Source organism: Myodes glareolus, chromosome 8 (genome assembly GCF_982192425.1).
Source record: "Myodes glareolus chromosome 8, mMyoGla1.1, whole genome shotgun sequence".
NCBI lineage: Eukaryota > Metazoa > Chordata > Mammalia > Rodentia > Cricetidae > Myodes > Myodes glareolus.
The window spans coordinates 5,033,149-5,058,709 of record NC_142033.1 but is presented as its reverse complement, the minus strand read 5'-3'; the positions used below and the strand labels follow the sequence as shown (position 1 = coordinate 5,058,709).

The following is a 25,561-nucleotide window of genomic DNA, read 5'->3' as shown; positions in this document are numbered from 1 at the left end:
TCTATGGGGAGTCTATGTACTAAGTTATATAGAGTTCTCATTGGGTCCTTAGGAAATCATAGCCATATAAACTGTTCATCAGGAAGGAATTCGCCTTTGACTACACAGTCTAAACAGTCCTTATGTGTGCTGCTCTGTGTAATAATGTTGTTTGTGTGGACCATCAACTAAATATTGCTGTTCCTTCTATAGGAAGGAAGAACCTCTGGAGATGTCATCCAATAATGACTCTGTTACAGTCCCAATAATAGAAAGAAATTCCAGTGACCCTCCTGAAATGGACACCAGTGACCTGAACTCATTGGCTGAAGAGGCTGTGCTAAGTTTTCATCACATCAGCTATCAGGAAACAGTTCAGAGTAGCTTTGCATGTTGTAAACATACGTGTGTGATAGAAAGACTGTCAAATATCAGGTATGTGCATGAAGTAGAAACCACAACATTGAGCAACTTTTCAGCAAACACAAACTTTCTTTATCATCTATAAACTTGTGTGTTTGTGTTTGTATATGTATATATCTGTTTATGTGACCATATAGGTGTATGTGTGTATGCATATATATGTGTGTTTATGTTTGTGATTAAGTATATATGTGTGTATGTTCACATGTGCAGATGTGTAGATACTATGACACACCCATAGCACAAGGCTGTCAGAGGGAAACCCTGAGCACTGGTCTTCACCTTCTACTGTGTAACACACAGAGTTGCTCATTGTTCACTGCTGGTTATACCAGACTAGCAGACTGCAAGGGTCCTGGGATTCTTCTGCCTGCTGTAGCTAAGTTTTCTATAAGAATAAAAAACTATGTCCCTTTCAATTTGAATATTCACTACTCTGAATTAATCAGATTCTTTGGACATAATTTATGTTTGTGCTGTACCTATACATCAATAAATAATGTCCTCTACTTGAGGGATGTCTTCCAATTTTAACTGAGCATATTCTGATCTCTTTATAAGGGAAGGAAATCATCATTTTATGGGTATATATTTAGTTTTTCTATTTTGATTAAGGTGGTGTTTTGTTTTTTGCTGTTTTCAGTGTTAAACTTTGCAACGCACTCCTGTCCTCTGAGTGCGTCTTTCTAATATTTGGATTTCTACTTAATATGCACTGATTTTGGTTTGATTCCATTTTAGTGGTAATTGCATTACTACTGATGCCCCATGAATCATTGATTTCTTGTGACAAGGTCTATGAGGCAGCAAGCAGGGTTATGTGAAGACATTAATCATAAAACAGCAGTAAGAAGCTGTTGTATACTCGGCATATAAAGGCCGTATGTGTAATGGAGTCTTCATGAGAAACTACCAATTTCTTCAAGGAGCACTTATCTTAGATGCACCACATATCACAGAAGACAAGCCTTTAAATAATAAACAGCAAGGTTTTGTGATACCTGAGACATTTTTGACAAGTTTCCACTAGCAACGGACATCTTTGATAAGTAATAGGCTCCTAATAATGTTTTAATTTTATGAGTTTGCACTTATTTTCTGTGAACAATTTTATCCAACTTCAATATCATGTTCAGCATAGACTCTAAACTAATATAATTTCCTTTACATAAAAAATCAACCAGTATAAATTTGTGTTTACAGTGGGATCATGAAACCTGGCCTCAATGCAATTATGGGACCTCAAGATGGGAGTAGATCTTTGTGAGTATAATGGAAATCATACAAAAGCCCTTTGTTGTAGTGATATTTCACTTGTATTTTAATAAATAAAACTTGCCTGAAGATCAGAAATGTAAAACAGTCATACTGTCCAGCCTTACAGACTAGGCAGCAATGACATACACTTTAAATCTTAGTAGCCACAGTGACACACACCTTTAATCCCAGTAGCCACACTAGTTGCCATAGAAACTGGGCAGTAGTGGTGCACGCCTTTAATCCCAATCCAAGAGAGGATTATAAAACAGGAGGAGACAGCTCTCACACACAGTCTCATTCTGAGCTTCCTGGAGGCAGGATCACCATTTTTGGACTGAGGTTGTGTCCAAAATATCTAAGAGTTCTACAATAGCCCAGAATGGAGAATAACAAAGGTTTATTTATTTGGGGATAAACTCCCAGTAAGCCTAGCAATCTGCAGTCCTTTCTCTGCCCTGAGGACTGGAACCAAATACAGCAGAAAAAGATGAGGCCGCACTTAGTTTTTCTCTGCACTTATAGGGCAAGAGACCACACCAAAGGTGGGCGGGTATCTTAAAGGCTATTGGCTTAAGGAGTTTGCACAACAGGTCCATGTAAGAGTCAGTGATTGGTTGATTTGTTTTTCTGGTGTTCAGGTTGAACACCAATGTCTCTTTCTGAGTTTTTATTAATTGTGCTCCAATGTATCCAGTTTCTGTGCTGTAAAGATGAGTTATTTCAGTACTGAGTACTGAGTGAGTATATCTGTGAGTGTGTATGTGTGAGTCTGGTCCCATGTGCTGTGGGTAGTGTGCAGTAAGGTGCATTCTAATTTTACAGCAGGAGCAGGAAGTCTTACTAGGTCACTTTTCTGCTAGGAAATGACAGAGTGATTGGCATATGGTGTTGGGTCATATGATTATTTCTTGTGGAAGAGATAGTATTAAGATTAGAATGATGAAAGAGAAGTTTTGTGAAGACAAGAAATCATCACCAGGCCTAATAATCAAACTACAGCAGCACATTACCTGTTTGAGTCCCCAAGGTCAGATAGCAGGGAGAGGCAGTCATACATATCATGTCTTACATTAGTACTTTTGGCTGTATTAGAGCACACATTAAACAGAAAGAAGTGTGTGTGTGTGTGTGTGTGTGTGTGTGTGAGAGAGAGAGAGAGAGAGAGAGAGAGAGAGAGAGAGAGAGAGATTTCAATCTTTTGATATGCATCATTTTTATTCTAAGTATCTGAAAGCTGATAGTTGTTATCAAAGGGTGGAAGCAAATCACACAACATGTAATTCTTGTAGGTTATTAGATGTCTTAGCTGCAAGGAAAGGTCCACGTGGATTATCGGGAGATATTTTGATAAATGGAAACCCTCGGCCTGCTAATTTCACATGTACTTCTGGTTATGTGCCACAAGTAAGTGCTGCTGGGTTTGGAATTTTAGATTGCCCCTCATTCTGTGTGGTTAAATGTTCAGCTAGTAGACATGTGTTTTGCCAGTTCATTATATGACACATTTATAGGCCATACTTTCTCTACAGTGACTTTTCACAATGACTCATTAGTCTGAGGCTGAAATTATTTGTGGCGAACCCTTTGACCAGCAAGGAAGAACGACCACGAGTTGAGGATTCTTCTCAAATCACACTTTATTGGTCCCTCTTGGTTGGAGGGAGAGCAGGAAGCGAGAGAGCGAAGGACAAAAGGCATCTGCTTATATAGGTTGAAGGGACTCGGGTATTGTCCTGATTGGTGAATACCAGTCTGCTGATGCCCGAAGCCTCGAGATTGGCTAGGGACAAGGCTCAATTGCGCATGTGCAGGCAAAGGGTGCTCAGCCCAACTCGGCAATACCAAAGAAGGACTTGTTTACTTCCAAGCTTCAGGACTGCTAGCGCCATCTTGTAATGGCGATACACGGACAGCTCCTTAATAGGAAGATGTGGGGAGATTGAAGCATGACATCTACAGCACAATATTAGTAATTGAAGGTGTGATTTAATTATACAGAGTACTACAGTTGTCCAATTTTGTCCTTCCTTATCCTTCTTCACTACTTAGATGTTTTCTGCAAATAATTGCAGGTAGCCATCACCAAAATCCCTGTGCTGTACTTGGAAGAAAATGGGAAGGGGTGAAAATGACTGCATCAAGTTCTATATTAGAAATTAGTAAAATCGAAAGCTTATTTTTTAGGAAAGTATTACATTGTGTATGTTTATTATGAGGATTAGGTTACATTTGTTAGAATGATTGTTTCACTGATAATTGTATTGAATTGAAATTCTATTTAACCTTAAGAAGGACGTGGTGATGCACATGCTGACTGTGAGAGAAAACGTAGAGTTCTCAGCTGCTCTTCGACTTCCAATGACTGTGACAAGAGATGAAAAAAGAAGGCGAATTAATGAGGTCCTTGAACTTCTGCATCTGGATAAAGAGGCAAATGTTAAGGTAATGTGAAGAAAAGTCTTTAAAAACTCAGCTGACAGGGAGGGGGGAGGTAGAGATACATGTGTAGATTACATGACCCTCTGTCAGCAGTTCCATATAATGTATGTATTCACAGTGGCTGCTCTCTGTGTTAATCAAGTGACTGGTTACAAGATTTAAAAGAAAATTAAGCTGGGAAGTCTTCTTAAAAATGGCTAGACCTAGAAATGGAGTGTGATTTAGCATGGAAGGGTGCTCCTCATATGGCCCTTTTCTAGTGCTCCTCACGTGAGCTGACTCATCCCTCAGCCTGAAACTCTTGACTTTAGAGAACTGGACAAGTGCTTTCTTCAATTTATTGTCACTTCCCCTAGAGGACTTATCCCTCGTTGTTTCAGAATGTGCTTCTGGACAGACCCAGGTTGTGCAATGGAGAACTCTGGCTCTGTGTTCACTCTGCATTTATTTCCCTCCATGTTTGTCCTTGGTCTCTTTAGCACTTACTTCTCACTTGTGTAGTGCATGTTATTTTCTGTAGCCTTTTTTCTTGTGTTTTTATCTCATCCTTACTTGTGGTTGCTAGTTTTAACTGTCAGCTGAACACAGTTTAGTATCACATGGAATCATCTAGAAGAGAGCCTCAAAGAGAAATTATAGTCAAGTTGACTTGTGTGCATTTCTGTGGGTAATTGTCTTTATTAAGTTAAGTAATGTAGAAAGACCCAGTTCACTTAGCCAGCTCCATTTTGGGGTTTTGGGTCCTGGGTGTTATGAGAATAGAAAAAGTGAGTTGAGCACTGACACACATGTATGCATTCATTTGTTCTCTCTGTGCTCTTGACTGGGTGTAACCAGATGCAGCAGCTTCATGTCTTGCCTTTCCTACAATGGTCAGCTATACTTTTCAACTTTGTACTGAAATAAAACCCTTTGCTCCCTTTTTACCTGTAATCTGAGCAACTGACTAAACAACTAGGATATGCTTCTGCCCTCATTCCCTGCTTCTTTATATTATGTCATACATATTCTAAGACCCTGTGTAAAGTTTTATAGGTACAACCTTGGGCAAGTGTAGCAATAAAGAGGCCAAGTGACTCTTCCTGTTGAGATTTGTACAGGATCAGGGAAAGCAATGGGCAAGTAGTGAGCTTCACAGCTGAATGTTGTAATATCTAACGAGTTTCCTACTGACATATTTAAAAAGAATATTTTATAGTATTTCATCCCTAAATACTTAATTTTTTATCCATGATAAATGAGGATGTTTGCTTTTCTTAACAATTCCATTTTTAACCATCAAAATGAAACAAATCCGAATATCCCCAGCCCTGTCAGGTTATGACCATTCACATTCCTCAAGTGTTCTTTCGTATTACATTGTTCATAGAACCTGATTAGGTACTGTGTTTATTATATGCTTATAAATTATAATATCATGGTTCCTTCCCTCTTCTTATCTCCTCCAAATCATCCTGCCTCTCACAATGACATCAACTCATAGAGAAGATTGTTTAGTGATGTTTACTGAGCAGACATTTGTATATATGGATGAAAATGAACTCCCCAGAATAGGATTCTCATGGATTAACTCTTGTGGTGTCTCCTCCTTAGAGGCAGTGAGGAATAGGGAAGTACAGGCTGTTGATTCCCACAATCCTTCTCCACAGACATTCATGAGATGTTCATCTAGTTGAGAATAATGATAGAAAAATTGCTATTTACCGCACTTTCTTTTTTCCTTAGTGATGGAGTTTTGTGTGCTTTCCTGTTTATTTACAAGGTTTTGTATTTATAATAAGGTAGTTTTTTGCTTAATTTTTACCAATAATTAGTCATTGCTCTTAGATGCTTACTTGTATTGTGAAGGACAACAAAAAAAGGTATTTATTAACTTCTCAAAAGTCATGCAGTGTAATAGATTTCAAGATTTTTAATATTATTTTTTAATGATAGCTTTCAGGAAAAGGTGTATGTAGTGTGAACACATGTATGTGTGTGCATGTGTTTCTGTGTTTGTGTGTGTGTGTGTCTGTGTTTGTGGGCGCACGAACGCCATAGCACACACTGGGAAGTCATAGGACACCTTTGTCACAGATCTGTTCTCTCCTCCCACCTTGTTTCTAAGTCAGCATCTGGCTTGTTCAGCTGATGCCCTACAGGCAATTCTGATGCTCCTGGTGCATCTCCCATTACAGATGCCTGCCACTGCATGTAGCTTTGTATGTGAGTTCCAGGGACTGAACCCAGGCTTCAGGTGTGTGGCAAGTGCATTTCCTTGCCAAGCCTTCTCTTCAGCCTTTCATAAGATTTTGTTCTAAGAAATGTAGAGGCAGTATGTGGCTACTGTAAAGGACTGACTGTTATATGGGCAGCACAATAGTACACTTGCTAATGCCAGCCTCCTGGGATCCCAGTGTTTAGAATAGCACACTGTCAGGGAGCCTTAGGTACCATCCTCCACAACCCCACAGGGTCCAGGAAAGATTCCCTATGGCAGGTGAAAACTGACTGGGTATTGGGGGTTCTACCCGAATCTGTGCTTCCTCTGCGCTTCCCTCCTCCCGAGATGGGACGTGTGCTAGAACCAGGCAAGGTTCTAGGGGTTAAACACAGACACAGGCACACAGAGATAGAGGTCTGGGTCATCTGCCCAAAGGCAAATGCCAAATTTTATTCAGCTTAATCCAGGGTTAAATACTTTGGCCCCAAAAGAGGAGAACCCCTCCCAGCCAGAGGGCGATGGGGAAGCTGGCACCCAGTGAGCTTCTCCACAGGCAGGTGGGCGAGAGTTGCAGGGCGGTGTCAGACAGGTGAGAGGTACCTTGGCGCCTGGGCTCTCCCAGGCAGGTTGAGAAATTACCATTTTAAAGTAATATAAAGCCCTAGGCTATTTTACCAGGCTAGAGCAGAACAAGCAGGGAACTTAGCAGGAAGCTTTAACTGGTTGCCAAAACAGTCCTTGATTTGCATCCCAGGGAGCAAGGGAAAGCCCAGGCCTTATGACTGGGGAAATGATCTGATGGGTAGTACCAACTGATGGACTCAAACATGTTCCTCCTGCATGTTTCTATATTCCTTGGGGAGGGTAGGGAAGAAAGAGAGGAAGAGGAAGAGGAAGAGGAAGAGGAAGAAGAAGAAGAAGAAGAAGAAGAAGAAGAAGAAGAAGAAGAAGAAGAAGAAGAAGAAGAAGGAGAGCCATTTTATAGAAAGCTTTCAGTTTTATAGGCATACAGACAAGTTAGCAATTTGATAGGTGGTAACAATAGTATCAAGCATGCATTTTCACAGAGTCACAAAAAAAATCGGTGAATCTGACAAAGAGGCACCTTATGTCTTAGAGGAGACATGTCTGTGAATCTCCCTGGCAGATATGAGGAGGCTATCAATTAAGAATGGACTCTTAAATCACTACAGAATTCTAAGAAGTTTTTGTGCACTAACTACATTTTTCTTAAACATTTATTTATTTATCATGAATTCAGTATTCTGCCTGCATGCCAGAAGAGGGCACCAGATCTCATTGTAGATGGTTGTGAGCCACCATGTAGTTGCTGGGAATTGAACTCAGGGCTTCTGGAAGTACAGCCAGTGCTCTTAATCTCTGAGCCATCTCTCCAACCCCCTATATTTCTTAATTATAACTAGAAGTTAATGATTAATTGCAGAAAAATGCAACAGTGGTTGTGTTCTCTGGGTATTTTTCTTTCTTTTCTGGTGGCTGGGAGCACAGCATTGGTAGCTATAGTAATTCATGGACTTGATTAGCATTAGTGTCAAGCTAGCTGAGGTAAAAAGGGTATTTTGGAGGTTTTGCTTTCGACTCCAGCAGGGTACCTGCCAGGTTCCAAATGAGGATTGCTTTCTCCAAGGCTGATTTATGGACTGAAGTCTTTTTCCTGCATCTCTAGGGGTAAAGGTAAAAACAGTTAGTTTCTTGGGCTATGATCTTATGTTAATTGAAACCAAGGTGAATGGTAAATACAGAATATTAATAACTTGTTAGGTTAGAGGAAAGGGCCAGTAATTTACAACTTCCCAAGTCTACTGTTAGAGCAGATATATTGCCTCCTGTTTTGGGCTCCTTGCTTATCAGTGAGTGCTGTCAGTAAAGAAACTTGTGGGGGGTTAGTTTTATGTAGATTTATGCTATGAGAATGAAGGTTTGACTGAGTGAAAGCTTTTCCATCAGGCTTCCTGGTATGTGTGGGGGGCTGGGGGGTACCCGGTTGACCTACAGGAAGAGTCAGCTTTACACTGCTGGGAGAAGTGTTATGATCCCCCAAGGTTTATACAAAATTAAAGTGACTTATCCAAAATACAGGAGTTCCCGAAGCCCTGCAAAATGGGTTCATCACAATATTATATTTTTTGTGAATTTGTCTAATGGTCCGTCAGCTGTACTTTTGCTGTATAATACTTGTGGGCTCACCACAGCGTACTCACTAAGGCTGTTTCCCAGTACAGCATTTTAGTAGCTCCTTACTACTGAATACTTAATTACTTTTCATCCATAAATATAAGGACATCTGCTTACCTATTGTAGCACAAGTGATAAAAACCAAGAGACAGAAAATAGGGTTCAACCTGAAGGTCAGAAATGCAAAACAGCCAGCCCCTGGCTCTTCCCTCTACCTCCCTCTGAAATGGTGATCCTGCCTCCAGGAATCTCAGATGAGACTGTGTGTGAGGGCTGTCTCCTCCCGTCTTATATCGTTCTCTCTAAGGCTGGGATTAAAGTTGTGAACTACTACTGTCCAATTTCTGTGGCAAACTAGTGTGGCTGCTGGGATTAAAGGTTGTTTTACCATTGCCTATTCTGTAAGGCTGATCAGTGGTGCTGATTTACTCTCTGATCTTCAGGCAAGCTTTATTTATTAAAATACAAATGAAACATTACTATAACATATAAGCACTATTCTTAACTATAAAAATTAATGATTTCTTTATATCCTCAGTCTTGTCCTGACCACACTTATCCACATTCCTCAAACATCCTTTGTTGTATGTTGTCAGTAGAGCTTCATCATGGTTTTGGTTATCATGTTTTGAAAGAATTGTTCCCTAGGTCCATGTCCCCAGAATCCTTGCTATTCCCTCTCACCTTACACATGACATTGGCTGGTACAAAGACTGTGCCAGTTTTACCTTTAGACTCTATGACCTCTTAAATTTGTCTAGAAGGATGAGTCCTTAATTCTGTGATGCTGTACAATTGAGTAATGTAAATTCATGAAGTCTTAAGAGAGTTGAAAAGACCCTAATATGGAAATGTGAAAGTTTTTAAAAAAGCACTGAGTGTCTCTGTGTCTCTGTCTATAAATGTGTATGTGTGTGTATATCTGTGTGTGTGTCTATTCATGGGTATGTGTGTGTGTGTGAATGTGTGTTCGAAGGTTGTTAAATGAATACTAAATTTCTAGAGATACTTCATCTTCTCCTATCCTGTCTTCCTCATTGCTCAGAAAGAGAATTCACCATGCCAGGTTTGAATGTGATAACTCATTACCTAGAATATGTGACTTGATAAAGAACAGACAGTAACTGTCATTTGCACAGGCTTTATGTCATGTCTGTCCTGAGCCTCTTTTATTCATTTGGAAAAGAGAAACCTTCTCCCAGGTGCACATAATTTTGTTCCTCATCATTTTGATATAACAAAACTTTTTATTGCTTGAACAGGCTCGTTCACCAAACGAAAAAGGCTGTTGGTGTTCTTGTTGATGATGGTGGTCATTGTTGCTTTAGCCTAGATCTAAAGAGCTCAGGAAAAGGACCAGTATAGCCATGGAGCTGGTCACCGAGCATCCCATTTTGTTCTTGGATGACCCCACCACTGGCTTAGACTGGAGCACTTCTACTGATGTCATCTCGGTCCTGAGAAGGTAAGTGCTGAAGGAACATTAAATTTTATTAAATTAATGAGGAACAGATACTTAAAAGAAATCCCACAGTAGCTCAGAATTGAGAAATAGATGGTTATTTATTTAGGGAAAAACTCACAAATCAGAATTCTCTGCTTGAATGGAGAACAGAGATCAAATCCAGAAATTCAGCAATACGAAAGAGCAGCCAGGGAAGATAGAAAAAGGGGGAAGATGCAGGCTCTGCATCAACATTTACAGTATAAGAGGCCACACCCCAGTAGGTGGGTAACCACAACCTGTAAGATTTCCTACAGCACTTTAATACCTGATCTCATGTGTGTATTTTTGGTGTAGGAGATTCAGAGGTAAGCTACAGAATTTCTTCCTTGTTTATTGGATGGGAACTTGAATTAATAAGGAATACACATCAAGAACAATGAGACAAGAGCATAGGGAAGATGGCTGTGGTGAAGGTGGAGACTGCTTTAAATAGCATGTCCCCATAGCACACAAGCATTGGTCAAGAGAGCTGGGGATGTGTGGGTGAGATCTGAACAGAATGCAGATCGGAGGAAAAATTTATTTATTCTGAGGCAAAGCATATTTGGTGTGTCTGGAGCATTAGAGAGACAGGGTGGACCAGAACCTGGTGGCCCGAGGAGAAGGAAGATTACTAGTGCCACAGCTAAAGACACCACAGGCTGGGTGACTTGATAGAAGTTACATTTCTTACAGTTCTGGATCCCGAATGCCAGAAATTAGGGTATCTATAGGCTATGTCTTCTGAGGCCTGGGTCACTGGGTTGTGCATGATGTCTCCTTTCTACGTGTCTGTGCCCTGATCTCAAAGGAACACCTTTGCAGTAGGGAACACTAGTATTCTCTGTTAAATTTAATTACCTTTTTAAAGACTTTATCTCCAATTATAGTCACATTCTAAGTTCTTAGATGTGAAGTATTCCCCAAACGAGTCCTTGGAAGCACACAATTCAGCTCTCCAACTTTACAACTGAACGGAGGGGATTGGTTGGTTTGGATGTTGATTTCCTAGACCCTCTAGGACACTGTAAGGTCTAAGGTTTTCCATGGTCATGTGGGAAAGCTTCTGAGTTTAGTGCAGAGCAATGCATCATGGAGGAGACTGGGCATCTGCACTATGGGGTGTAAAATGTCAGCAAGAGGCTGAGATCTTGTAGTTCCCTTGCTAGGAAATGGTGGACTCTAGATAGCTTAGAATATAGAATAAAGAGCATTGTCTCTGGCACTAGCCATGGATGTGATGTGAGGAATGATTGCTAAGGTCTGGATCCTGATCCTGGGGAAGAATGAGTAAAAGAAATGGCATTTTCTTCTCTCGTGGAATAAGTCTGTGGTTGAAATATTTAGAGAAAATCTGTAAGTGTTGGGTTTTGTACATTTTAGAAATTAGTAGAATTTCAAACTGACTGAATAACGCCAAGAACCATTTAAGGACTATCTCATTCCCATGACCTAGGCTCCAGGCCATTGAACTTTACTGTGCTCTCTGTTTTTCCTTCCTTCCCCTTGTTCTTTCTTTGTTCTGACATCATGGTCCTTACATACCCTGTCTTATCCCTCTAACATCCAAGATCACTTTACCATTGTGCCTTCCCAGTGATTAAGTTAACAACTGGCACCTTGCCACCTTCTATCTGCAGACACCTCAGGTGTCATCCTCCTCCCTGTCTGTCCTCTCCTGGATACTCTAAGATCAGCTTCTTGCTCACATTCCTGTGTGGAGCGCTTCTCTCTGTCCCTGTGTCTTATTCCATTGCTCTTCTTAGTGCACTGTGTGGGGTCATCCCAATTATGGTTTATGCCAGATTTCTGGGAGCAGGCTCAGGCCCTGATAATGTTGTGCTCTCCTTGGTCTCAAAATCCCATGAAGAGTACCTTGTGGTAGAATCATCTTAATGTTTTTCATTCTGTCTGTCTATCTATCTATCTATCTATCTATCTATCTATCTATCTATCTATCTATCTATCTATCATCTATCTATCTCTTTCATCTAACTAGTGTGTGTGTGTGTGTGTGTGTATGTGTGTGTGTGTTGTGTAGCATGTTTTTGAAGGTCATAGGAAAACTCAAGGGACTTGGTTTTAGCCTTTCACCCTCTGAGTTTTGGGGATGGAAATCAAGTCTTGAGACTTGGAATCAAGTGTCTTTACCCACTGAGCCATATTTGCTTGCCTTGCTTAAATCTTGAACATCTAAACATGCTTGTGGTTCCTGGTTATATCATATGAAATTTTAGCTTTTTCTTTTGTGATTCATGTATAGTCTGTCAGGAAAACAATTGGCTATTAGACCATTATTGTTCTCTTATTTCCTGTCTACCAAGGTTGTCCTGCTGGAATTCAAGGTGTGCACTACCATGCCTTGATTGCTCACTCCCCCTTTTTCTTTTCCTCCCTTATTTTCTCCCTATCCTCCTCCCTTCCTTGCTTCCTTTCTTTTTACCTTCCTTCCTTAATCTGTTCTTTCCTCTCTTTCTCCCTCACTCTCATTTTTGTTCTTTCTGTATTGTTAATGAAATACAGTCTTATGTAACCTAGATGGACCTTGAACTCTTGATCCTCCCAAGTTCTGGGATATTACAGTTTTACTCAGGTTTTAAACAAAACATAATTCTTTATTGATTCTTTGGGATTTCACATCATGCACCCCAATACCGTGCAACTCCCAGTCAGTCCCCCCATATCCACACTTCACCCTCAGCACACCCCTACATGCCTTCCAGCAGGTCACAGATGGGGTACATATTGGGTTGGACAAACTCAAAGCCCTGGATATGTGCCTGGGTGGTAGCTGAGCTGTTCAGTCCAGGACAGATATGCCGCCATTCCCAGATTTTAGAAACATATTTTCAAGGAAGTTCTACGTACTGTTTTGGGTTATTGCTTCTCCTAACGTAAGATATGACTTTCTAAAATGGTCATTCAGTTCATTTTTCCTATCATGGAATTAAACCAACAATCTAACCCCAGCTTTGTCCCTCACTATCTGACCTCTTAGATTGTTGCTTGACTTTTTAAGACTTATGTTGAAGAATCTCAAGAATTTATTTGTGTAAAATAGGGATAAAACTCACTGATACAAAACAAATTAGATCCAGTTGCTGTGCCCTGCCATTCTGCCAAGGATGTTGTAAACCAGTGCTGCTTGTTCTGACAGAGGGCGGGGATGGAGAGAGAGACAGCAAGAGAGAGAGAGTGTGTGACACCTCTCTCTCTCTCTCTCTCTCTCTCTCTCTCTCTCTCTCTCTCTCTCTGTCTCTTTCTCTTTGAGTTTTTAAGAGGTCATTTATGCAGATAGGACCATACCCTAGGCCTTGCTTCCCCAAAAGTCATTGGCTAAATGGATTTAAATCCCACAAGACCTTATCAACACAAAAGAGAAAACTGTACTAGAATTGCCACATGCTGATATTGTGAAAAGAAAATGAGGTTACTGCTATAGTGTTTAGTGGGAGAGCAAGTGGTTAGGAATGTGAGTCACATCATCAGAACAGTAAAAACCAATTCCTGAAGAGGCAGTAAATGGGAACGATTGAGGGGAATTGTGCTTACAGTCACAGCTGTAATGTTTGCTCTGTCATTGCTTCTCAAGCTTGAGTGAAACTGTCAATCACCAGGGCTGCCTGCTCGTGATATGGATTCGCTGCACTGAGTCCAAGATATTCTGATTTGGTGTCTAGAAGACTGTGCAGGGATCGACATTGCCAGTAAAACTTGAGTGGAGCTTGAACTCCTGATGATCCACACTTCAAGATGTCCTAAACATTTAAATAAAAGCTTGGAGCTTGGATTCTCTGTCAGGTGCATAACACAAGTGAGACGAGTTGTTTTTAAGGACAATTCAAGCTGAAATGGGAACAGAGAGTACAAATATTTTGTCAAGAATCTCAAGGTTCCTGTTCAGTGACTTATGATTTTTCCTCTCTTTGAACTTAGGATATCTATGAGGGGACGGACCATCATCTTCTCCATTTTTCGGCCCCAGTACTCCATCTTCAGACTGTTTGACAGCCTCACCTTAGTAGCCTCAGGAAAAGTCATGTTTCACGGACCTGCACAGGGGGCTTTGGAGTACTTCAAATCCGCAGGTATGGCTGGCTTTTACCATGAGAGCTCCTTCATTCACACGATCTGGGGAGAGAACAGGGGTTCTCAGATATGCTGCTTGGTCGTCATTCAAACTTAGTGTGTGTGAGTTTCTCCATTTTAAATACCTTTGGTTAATTTGGTGACAGGATTCTGTTAGTTGTGCAGGACAGGCTTGCTATACAGGTTTCCTTCCTTTCTTCTGTCCTGTGTCATGTCTGTGTTTCAGGATTTTTACTGAGCCTCTTGTTCTGCTTCCTACTCATGGTGACCCTCTTAATTAACATGCTGGCCTCAGGCCCAGTTACCCATAACTTGATTAGCTTTGTAAAGGCCCAGCATCATTGTGTTCTTTCTCATGCAGCAGACGATGAGTTTCGGTTTTTCCCTAGTGTCACCTGACTGCAGAGTTTACTTAACTTAGCAGTAACTTTGCATTTCAGGTTTAGGCAATGATTGAGGGCTGTAGTGTCTGAAGTCTGGGTTCTGTGGACTCATGTTTATGTCTGCCAGTTGTTTTTAAAAGTCAGATTGGATGATTACATACTCTTAATGGGTCATGCCATCAAATTAATCTTAGAGAAATGTGGATATTGTTATGGATTATTCTCTTTGACTACAAATACAGGTTTAAATATTTGCTGCCCTTTAAAAATGTGTGAGCATTTGTGAGTCTATGGAGTTCAATAAAAATTTAGGCCAAATTCAAGTAATCCTTTTACTGGAAGAGTTCATCTATCTATGCCTAGTCTATGTCTATTCTATCCCCATGTCTAATCTACCTCTATGACCAGATCTTTGTCTAGTCTATTTACATGTCTAGTCTATGTGTTTGTCTAGTTGTCCTGGTCTATGTCTACGATATGTCTACTCTGTCGATGTCTGTGTATTTTCCATGTGTAAGTATATATGTATGTATAGCACCAATATAAGCATACACATGTATACAATGGTCTGTGAAACAGAGATTGCTGAAATCCTATGAGTGTATATATAATAGAAAAGGATAAGATAGTGGATGGGAGGGACAAGATGAGAAAGAAGTTCTTAGATTCTGCCCCCCCCCCCACTTTCCCACTCTCTGAAAGAAGGTTCTGCTTTTGTATTCATGGTCTACCTTTTTTGTAGGTTACAACTACGTTTCCCATAACAACCCTGCAGACTTCTTCCTGAACATCATTAGTGGATATCATTTCTCTGCTCTATTAGACACAGAGCAAGATGGCCATGAATGTACGTGAGTCTTGTAGAGTCACAGATTTTTAACTAATTGATTTCAATAAAACACAACTATTGCGTCAGGGATCAGCTTCTAGGTAGCTCGGGGTTCAGAGGGAAGCCACGGGGCTGGTGAAGCTATGACCTTTTCTACCTAAGGGGTTAGGAAGAAAGACTCTCACACATTCTGTTGATCACATCCTTCTTTATTCATCAGCATCTTCTGATGGACTGACTGGGATGAATCTGTCTGTGTGGTCACAGCTGTACAAATTGTGTTTATCAAGTGTTACATTAAGTATTTCCTCATTCCAAGGTCCCCAAACTTAATGTACATGTCTGTTTGGAGGGAGCACCAAGTGCCTTCAGACACTAGACTTTCATTAAGCATTGTTTGCAGTACAGACATAATACAAGAGCCCTAGCTGTGCATGAAGTGTCCTCTGACCAAGGTTATGGGATGCCCACGAGGCCTTCTCAGTAAAGCAATCATTATCCTCCACATGGATTCTTCAAGGCCTACGTACTTCCAAGAAACATCTGTGTATCCTAATCTCTGTCCCATACATTGATTTCCCTAATTTCCTATGCATACAGGTGACATGTTTTTCATTCCCCTTACAAGATTAAAAGAAAACTCACTCCAGTATCCCATGTACATTTATTTCTAAGTAACGTATTGCAGATCAACAGAGCCTAAGCAGAGAGCAATTATCTCTTCACAGACAACTACCTTGCCGGCTGGCAGGGTGTGTACTGTGCCTACACAGAGAGAATCAGTAATTCTACTGTGTATCTATGAAGTCAGTCTTACAAGGAATGCTAAAGGAATCCCAAACTGAAGCTTTGTATATAAAAGACAATCAGTCAGCTGCACTTAATCCTCAGGATGTATACATCTATTACTAGCTTCTTGTATCAGGAGAATTGAGGGCAGGGATGGCGACATGGACACCAAGACCTGTGTCTGTATCTGATAAGTAAAAATAACAAGAAAGAGGCAGCTCCACCGGTGCAAGAAATCCAATTAGGTCAAATGAAACCAAATCAAAATGCCCATCGTTTTATTAAGAATGACACTCTTGGGTGGTCGAACACAAGGCGGGGAGACAGGACAGCAAGGAGCCCATGCAGATCTGAAAACTACATGTTCCTCCTCTTCTGGGAGCACACTTAAATACCCTGTGGGAGTGTTCCTGACCATCCTCAGGGAGGGTTCAGGACCCGGCATACTGGGATTTGGAGTCCAGACCAAAGCAACTCCCAGGCCAGGTTGGCTGGAATGGATGCCAGGGTGCTGGGGGGCTACGCTCCCAACTTAATGTTCCAGACTCTTTGAATATAGGGATGACAGGAAATTGAAGGCTCTCTTTGAAAAGAAAAATAGACTCAAGTCTGGCTACCTCCTGAGGGCATTGGGCAATATGGGGAGGGGAGAGCTGGCTGTTGTTGGGTCCACATTTAGCAGGTAGTGTGGCTGGAAAGGCATTTTCCTCACTGTCATCCCAGAGATGCCAGGCATTTGTTTCTGGAGGGAGGTAAGAAGGCCTGTGTCTAAGAGAAAAAAAATACTGTTATTATTGTCTCTATGAAGTGGGGCTAGCTGTGGGAAGAGTCACAATAGTATATGAAATCAGAATTTAGTTGGCAGGTGTCTGTGTCCAGAAGAGCTGGTATCAGTGAAGTCCCTGGAGCTGGTTGGGTGCTTTTGGCATTGTCCTGGGAGTGCTTTGCAGGTTGGGTCTTGGCTTAGGCAGCAGGAGTAACCTGAAAAATTTGCTTAAAACTGAGAAATTAAAAACCTTGGATTTTACCGGACCTGATTTTGGTGAAGCAATAGACTTCTACCTCACCTCCCAAGTGTAGATATTACAGGACTCTGTCACCATGCCTGAATTTGTCTATTTTCAAAACAAGATACTTGGCAGTTTATATCTTTGCATATACATTCATGTTGCAAGGAGGGGGTGCTTGTTCTTCTCGGCCACCAGGCTAGCTTAGAATCAAAGTAACCACACAGAAACAGTATTAATTAAATCACTGCTTGACCCTTTAGCTCTAGTTTATTATTGGCTGATTCCTACATTTTAATTTAACCCATTTCTTTTATTATGTATATCACCAGCAGGCTGTGCCCTCCAGCAAAGTTTCAACACTGGCCACTGATCCATGGGGTCCCTCTGACTCTGCTTTTTTTCTCCCAGAATTCAGTTCCATCTCCCCCACCTACCTAAGTTCTGCCCTATCAACAGACCATGGAAGTTTCTTTATTCATTAACCAATGAAAGCAACACATAGACAGGTGGACCTCCCATACCACATTCACATAAGGCAGAAATCAGGGACCAGATGGCTTTATTAAGTAGTATATATCCATAAGGGAAGGAGGACTTTTTTAATACTTAGGGATGGGAAAAGGTCATTTGGCTTGCATTGTCCATGGAGTAATGGGAGTAGTCAGGTCAGTTAGGGACATTTTTCTAATCTGAAAGGAATTACACAGGAGTAATTTTATTATGCTCAAAGTTTGGTGGCCTGAAGATGTAGCTCAGCTAGAATGCTTGCCTAGCCTGCACAAAGCCATGAGTTCAGTTCCAGCACATAACTGGATGTGAAGGTGCATGCCTGTAATCACTTGAGACAGAGACTGGAGAAACTGCAGAAGTTAAAGGTCACCCTTGGCTTCATAGCTGCTTTGAGGTCAGTCTAGGGTACATGAGACTGTCACAAAGAAAAACTGATACATAATTTATGTCTTATTCATGAGTACTGTCTCAGAAAAATCAGTTAAATTATTGTCTAACTGTTTCTTATCTTTATCCATTTTTATCCCAAATCTGGTGAACATAAAGATCTTTCTGAGAGACAGCACCAAGTCACAGAAGAATTAGCCAATATGTATGCCCAGTCCTCCTTATACAGCGAAATGGGAACTGAACTGGATCAACTCTTGGGGGAACAGAATGCAGGGAGGAGCTCAGCCTTGGAGGAGATCACGTGGGTCACCCCTTTCTGGCATCAACTCTGGTGGATTATCTGTCGTTCTCTTAAAAACTTCAAGGATTTTCCAAGGATGACTATAATGAAGGTAATCTGATGAGTGATTTTAATTGTATTGTGAAAAACTCACGTGGAAGCAATATGTTTCTGAGTCAGTCTACTGCAGGGCCACACTTGTCTTCTGCTCCCTTCCATGTGTCTGTCATCTCCACTCTGCCTGGCATAGAGAAATATTCAATAGAGCAAATAGACCATGACTAACGTTTTACTTACAGAAAAAGTTTCTGGTTGTTTTTTATTCATAGAAGCTATAATGACTAATCCAAGTAGGAAATTTAATTCGGGGAATGCAAGGAGTTCAGCACACCTGGGAGCTCCTCAGACCTGTCTGCTTTATTTCATCAGTGCATCCTACAAGTTCAAAATCTAGGAATGAGTCAAGGAGGAAAAGGCTTTTTCCTGATGTAATTTTCCTTGTGAGGGAATGGATGGTAACCAGATAAACAGATAAAACTGTAGCCTGTCAGATGAGAGAATGGACTTGGAGAAGGTTTAAGTAGAGAAGGGTGGAGATGACTGGAGAGGGAAAGGACGGTTGGTCTGTGCTTGAAATCATGTGGTGAGGAGACAGGGCTACAGAACAGCTCTGAGGGAGCCTGAGCATCCACTGCGTGAGATGAGCCTGCTGCAGAGTGCTGTTCCCTCCTCAGGAGTCCAGTGTGTGAAAGCAGTAGCTACTCCAAGAGTGCAGCTCACACACACACACACACACACACACACACACACACACACACACACACACACAGAGTAACTGGCTGAACAATGCTCTTCCCTTTCAGCCAACTCGAACTGGGAGGAGGTGAAGTTCTACTTTTCTTTAAACTGGCTCTGTAACAAGGATCGTCATGACTTAAAGTTTTCTGTTATTTTAACATAAATGTCACACCGAAGTGTGGTTCTTCCAGCTCATTGGGCCATCACTTATTCAGTTATGTTTGTTTCCTGATGATGATTCTGCTGTGTTAGTGTTTGATCCTGGGCCTTAGCCATTAGTGAGCAATCACTCTACCATGAACCTACATCCTTGTCCGATTCCAAACAGAACTCACAGTCATTTCTGCTCCTAGTGCGTTGTCATTTCATTCTCAGGCATTTAGTTTCTGTCAAATATTGAAAGGTTGTGTACTGTTGGCTGTAATAAAACACCACTTACTTCTTAACATGTGTGATGACCTTTCATATTTCAATGTTTCTTCCTTCCCTGTGTTTGTGAATATTCTGACCATTTGATTTATACTGGCCTTTCGGTTTTACTTGAGGACTTATGTCATAAAAAAGACATTTTTATATCCATTCTTTTGGAAAAAAAGATCTGTATGAATGGAAAACAATGAGTTACATTTATCAAATTGGGTTACTCCTTGTTCAACAGTGAGGCAATGTAATGGGGTAAGAAGTGTGTGTGTGTGTGTGTGTGTGTGTGTGTGTGTGTCTGTGTGTATGTATGTATTTACTAGGAACTGAGGACTAATTTTAATATTAGTTATTTATTTTTTGTGTATGGGTGTTTTGCCTGCATGTATAAATTCTCACAATGTGCATGTCCATGGATGCCAAAAGACAGCATCAGATCCTCTGGAACTGGAGTTACATAAAATGGTTAGGGCCCGTTTGGGTGCTGGGAACTGAATCTCGGGTCCTCTACAAGAACAGCGAGTGATCTAACTACTGAGCCTTATCTTTAAGTTCTGAAATTTTTATTTCTGATTTATCAAGTTACATGGTAGGATGCTTTTCCTTAGATCATAATATTTTACTTTTAAAACAATATCCAAGGAATAATAGAATATTTCAAATAAGTTACAGTATCATGTAGACTTACTCCTTTGCTAATGGAAGCACCTTTCAAAGTCATTTTCATCCAAAACCAGAGCAGTGCAGACTCCTTGTGATGGTCGGCACAGATTGGGTAAATGAAGGGAGATGGGAATCTGGAGGAGCTGGGAGCATAGGTGAGACTTGAGCCCCGGCTGATCTGCCTGAGGCTGATGGAGCAGCAGTGACAAAGGTGATGGGCAGTGGGAGCATTGAGTCACCCAGAGGACACTGTATGATCACTTTGGTGACAGCAATAGTGCTGGTTCCCACACAGCACAGACTTCCCTGAGGTGACACTGGTGAGGTCCAGCTCACCCCTTCTTAGCACACAAAATATTATTGCTAGGAACTGTGTTGTGAGCCATTTTTAATTTTGTTATTTGGTTTGCACCTGAGGGGATTAGCATTACTGTGTGTTGTGAGGGCTCTGCCACTGAGCTGTCCCCCTGACCTGGGTGTCCTTGTTTCTAACTATAACAGTAAAGAAAGCCTGAATTCTTGTGAGCCACTTGAGGTAGAAAGATAAACATGGTCACTGGCGCCAGAGCTGAGACCTCAGTTTAGGTGAAGATTTTCTGTCACTTACCTGGGTTTGTTCCCAGAGCTCCCCAGGTGCCTGCATTCTCTGCCACCCTGTGTCATCCAGGTTTTAGTTCCTGAACTGAGTCCTTCACTGGCCATTCCTGCTGGAGCACTGGGAGAAGTCTTAGCTTCCAGGGTCTGCACTGTTGGAGCCTCAGATTGCAGAGATCTTCACTGTCAGTCTGACATACAAGTAGTCCATTGACATGCGTGTTATATGTTCTTCCAGGGACTCTGGCCATAATATAGTGTTTACATCACTGGAGAGATATGATTAGTAAACTATGTATTCCAAAATAATGGACCATGTGAAGAATACTTTCTACACCTATCTGAAAATTTTCCCCTGTTTTCTTTTTGAAAGGCATTTATCATATTCATACTGACTGTGTATATGCGTATCACTTTACATATCCAAAGAAATGTCTGTTCTGAAGTCCACACCAGGTAAGCAAATGAGAAAATGCTGTCAATTTTTTCAAACCTATATAAATCCATGAAAAATTTAAATTCATGACAAGAACAGAGTAAACATTTTACCATGGGATAGAGTGTGTTTGAAGACTGAGTGAAGAACTCACTTTTTCACATATGTTTGTGTATAGATAGTATGAAACTCTACACACCACATATCCCATTTTGCCTGTTTTAGTGTATGAAGTGGTTTCATGTTAGTTGTGTAGATAGTATGGAACCCCACACACAACACATCACATTTTATATGTTTTAATGTATGGAACCAAGCTGCTGAGTGTGTGAGAACATCCCTTTGAGTGCTGATGTTTTGTTCTTTAAGGTAGAAAGCTAGAGCTGTCCAATCACAGCCCATTGTGTTAATTGTTTGAGGAGCTGCTGTCCTGTCTCCAACTCCACTGTCCTATTTCATATCCTCACCAGCACAACACAAGGGCTCCAGTATGTGCACATGCTCACCCAGACTTATGTTCTTTCTTGTTTAGAATAAGCTATCTAAGAAAATTAAATCACGATTCCTTGGATGTCTTATTAAGTGTCTCCTTCTCTGTTCTTTCCCCATCTCCCTCATCTTGTACCGTCTAGTTCTCCCCTTCCACTCCTTGTTCCCTCTTCCTCCTCTTCTGACTTCCCTTCTCCCCCCACACCCACACTCTCAATTTTCTCAGGGGATCTTGTCTCCCAATTTTCCCTTCCCAGGAGGATCTATATATGTTTTCCTTAGGGATCTCCTTGTCATTTAGCTTCTCTGGGGTCATGGAGTATAGGCTCCTTCTCCTTTGCTTTACAGCTAATATTTACCTATGAGTGGGTACATACAATGCTCTTTTTTCTGGGTCTGGGTTACCTCACTCAGGATTGTTTCTTCTAGTTCCATCTATTTGCATGCAAATTTCAAGAAAGATGTCATTGTTTTTTACTGCTGAGTGGTACGCCGTTGTGTACATGTACCACATTTTCTTTATCCATTCTTTGGTTAAGGGGCATCTAGATTAATTCCAGGTTCTGGCTGTTACAAATAATGCTGCTAAAAGCATAGTTGAACAAGTGTTCTTGTAATATGGGTGAGCATCCTTTGGGGGCAAAAGATACTCAATAAAATACTAACAAATCAAATCCCCAAGAACATGAAAAGAATAATTCACCGTGATCAAGTTGGCTTCATTCCATAGATGCAGGGATGGTTCAACATACAAAAATCTATCAATGTAATCCACTATATAAATAAACTGAAAGAAAAATTCAGGGGCAGACCATATTTACTTGATTGACCAATAGTTAAAAATCAAACAGATTTCATTTCTATAATACTTCAAAGAAATTTAATGTAAGTATTGAGAAATACTTTCAAAGATACCTACATTGCCAGCATTACAATCTGATACTTTCAATAAGAGTTACCCTACACTACTCATATACCATCTTCTGGCATTACATCTGATACTTTTAATCATAATTATTATAATGGTCAAAGAAGTTTAGTTACTAGTTACTATCAATTCACTTATATATAAGTCAAGTGTGCTCACCCTTTCCCAGTTTTTTGAAACTGTGTTGATTTTGGTTTATCCTCAATATAAAATTTTTATGACACTTAACATACCACAAATTGATGATACTTTGAGAGCAAAGCAGAACTGGACAGTCCCCTCCAGTGCTGCCACCACTGAACGGACTGCTCTGTCACGCTGCCTGCCTGAACACTGACATTCTTTAGTTACAAGTGTAAAGACACCTATCTACATGTGTTTAAAAATTGAACTGCACAAAAGAAATTTATATATATATGTATATATATACAATAAATTGGTTCTTAAAAATACAAAAATAACATCTCTCACTTCTGTCATGCTGACAACTTGACATATATATGCATGCAGAAAAACTTCCAACTCTGTCATCTGAACGGCTGTGCTCTAATATGGTGAACAAACTGCCACTACGTTCACACTGACAGAAGGTGTATTCAAAATATTTCATATACTAAATACTGCAATAGTCTCTGCACGTATAAATGCTGGTTATAATAGTTTTTGCTTTGATTAAAAGTGTCTTAAGCTAACATTAAGTGCACTAAAATCCACAACAGTTCAGAAATCTATGCACTTACAATAAATAAATCCAAAATGTACAACTATAGAAGCAAGAAACAATTACTGCCATGCAAGACTTAAACTGAAAACTGCAAGGAAATGCAATTTAAAACAGCAAACTCAAATACATTTAACGCTCCAAAGGTCAGCAGCGAGTTCTACCAACAACAGACTTTAAAAAGAAAACACACTCTCTTTGCTGGTATAAATCACATCTTCAGATCTGAGAGTAAGCCGCCTGTCCTCTGGTTGAGGAGATTTGCTCTTTTACAGCTGTCTTAATGGAATCTTTCCTCTCAGTTAAACCGTAAGCGGGATAGTTTTCATGTACCTCTTTGCAAATCTGCTTCATTGCGACTTCTTCCAAGTTAGCATCAGTCAGTAATTTCTTCACTGTTTTCTTTAATTCTTCATCTGTAGGTGGTTTTTTTTTTTTTTTTTTTTTTTTTTTTTTTTTTTTTTTACAATTTTTAGTCAATGGTTCATCATCAGAACTATCTTCAGAGTCAGATTCTTTTTTGGAACTGTTTTGATTCTTGGTGGTGCTGCTCTCTGCCTTCTTAACATTAGCACTTTCTACAGACTTGTTACCTTCAGCAGCAGCTTTTTGTTTTGCTTTTTCTTTTTTAGCTGTCTTTTTTGGTGATTGCTCCTCTTCATTTTCTTTCTCTTCATCTTCTGAAAACTCTTCCTTATTTTTCTTCTCATCTTCATCACTACCGGATTCATCTGACAGAATTTCAGGACATTTGGTTTGCTTTGACTTCCTTGTTGTTCCAGAACTGTTCCGTTCCTTTTACTACCTTTGCTTGAAAATTTTTTGGATTTTGGCAATGGTTTGCCAGAAGGCTTTGGATGCATTAAGAAATTCAAGATCCTCTTCACTAGTTTGCAGTGCACCCCTGATCTCTTTACATCAAGAACCTCACAGATGCTCTTTAGCGTGGCATTTCTAAACTTTTTCAGCATTTCTTCCTTCTTTTTACACTAGGTACGGCCCTTTTCAAATGGAACGCCACTAAACTGACCCACATTCTTCTTTAATGAGGACGCTGTGCCTGGTCTGCTGTAAAGCAGTTTGTGTAGATTTCTAAGTTCATCTGTTTTTTTCTTACTCAGAAAGAAACGTATCCTTTCAATTTCACAAAGTCTCTGGCCCTTCCCTTGTGAAATTGTAAATGGCTCTCTTTGTAAGGAAGACACTTGCATTGTCAATCTTTTTACTTTCTTCTTTTCTCTCTTGCCTTCCACAGTGAGACTCTTTTCTTTCTCTTCCTCCTTGTTGTCCTTTTCTTCCTCCTCCTCCTCTTCACTCTCGTCCCTGGGGCCCAGCATTTCGGGCGGGCAGCACTGGGCCATCCTCTGCCTCCACAGCGGGGGGCACCGCCGCCTCCGCCCACATGCTGCTGGGGACAGCAGGTGCTCAGGAGGAGGCCGCCAAGTGAGAAGGCGCACAGGCCTAGGTCTTGTGCCGCCGCCCACTCTTTTTGTTTGTGTGGCAGTTAGTTTATTGCCAACTTAGTCCAGCCCAAGTCGTGTGGGAAGAAGGAATCTTGAATAAGAAATGCATCTATCAGGTTGACTTGTAAGCAAGTCTGTGGGACATTTTCTTGATTAATACTGGATGTGGGAGGGGCCCGTCCACAGGGAACAGTGCCACTTCTGGGCAGGTGTTTCTCAGGTGTCTAAGCAAGCAGTTTGAGCAAGTCACAAGGAGCAAACCAGTAAAGAGAAATTTTATGCGGTCCCAACTTCCATCCCAGTCTCCCAGATCCTGCCATGAATTCCTGTTTGACTTTCCTAGGGGGATGGACTGCGACTTGCAATGTGCTTGCCAGATCAATGCCATTCTCCCCAAGTCGCTGGTGATGAGGGTATTCATTGCAGCAAAACAAACCCAAGTAGAAAAGCTCAAAAACACTTCTTCAATATCATTTAATAAAGCTATTAGATTATTTTCAGATTCAATATCAATATTTTTATCACTAATGTTCAGGAGGCAGAGATACTTCTCATATTTGGAACCACCACAGCCTTCATACTTTGTCAAACCTTAAAACTAGGAACTGGGTTCGAATTTTGTGTTATATGAACTCCTTTGGCTCCACAGCATTATGGGGCTGAGGTGGCAGTCATTAAGGAGAAGGCATTAATAGAAATAATTGGATAAAGAAAATTATTCTGTGCATACTTACATGCATGTTTAAAATCATTTACCCAAAATTCATGTGAAGACTGATGTTC

General features: G+C 40.7%; 1 protein-coding gene and 1 pseudogene across 3 annotated transcripts in view; one reads left to right on the top strand and one right to left on the bottom strand.

Annotated features, from left to right (window-relative positions):
• The window catches only part of LOC148121083 (ATP-binding cassette sub-family G member 3-like), a 113,624-nt gene that overhangs the window by 69,939 nt on the left and 18,124 nt on the right, over positions 1–25,561 (top strand). For 2 of the 3 annotated variants that reach the window (XM_087908803.1, XM_087908804.1), the window contains exons 2-10: positions 193–414; positions 1,606–1,665; positions 2,952–3,066; positions 3,952–4,104; positions 9,829–9,965; positions 13,923–14,074; positions 15,201–15,305; positions 18,143–18,378; positions 21,115–21,197. In XM_087908803.1, the coding sequence (XP_087764929.1) occupies positions 212–414; positions 1,606–1,665; positions 2,952–3,066; positions 3,952–4,104; positions 9,829–9,965; positions 13,923–14,074; positions 15,201–15,305; positions 18,143–18,378; positions 21,115–21,197 (1,244 nt within the window). In that variant the 5' untranslated portion in view covers positions 193–211. The remainder of the gene's footprint in view (positions 1–192; positions 415–1,605; positions 1,666–2,951; positions 3,067–3,951; positions 4,105–9,828; positions 9,966–13,922; positions 14,075–15,200; positions 15,306–18,142; positions 18,379–21,114; positions 21,198–25,561) is intronic. The other variant, XM_087908805.1, reaches the window with a different exon arrangement.
• On the bottom strand, positions 23,535–24,676 carry LOC148121084 (protein DEK pseudogene; annotated as a pseudogene).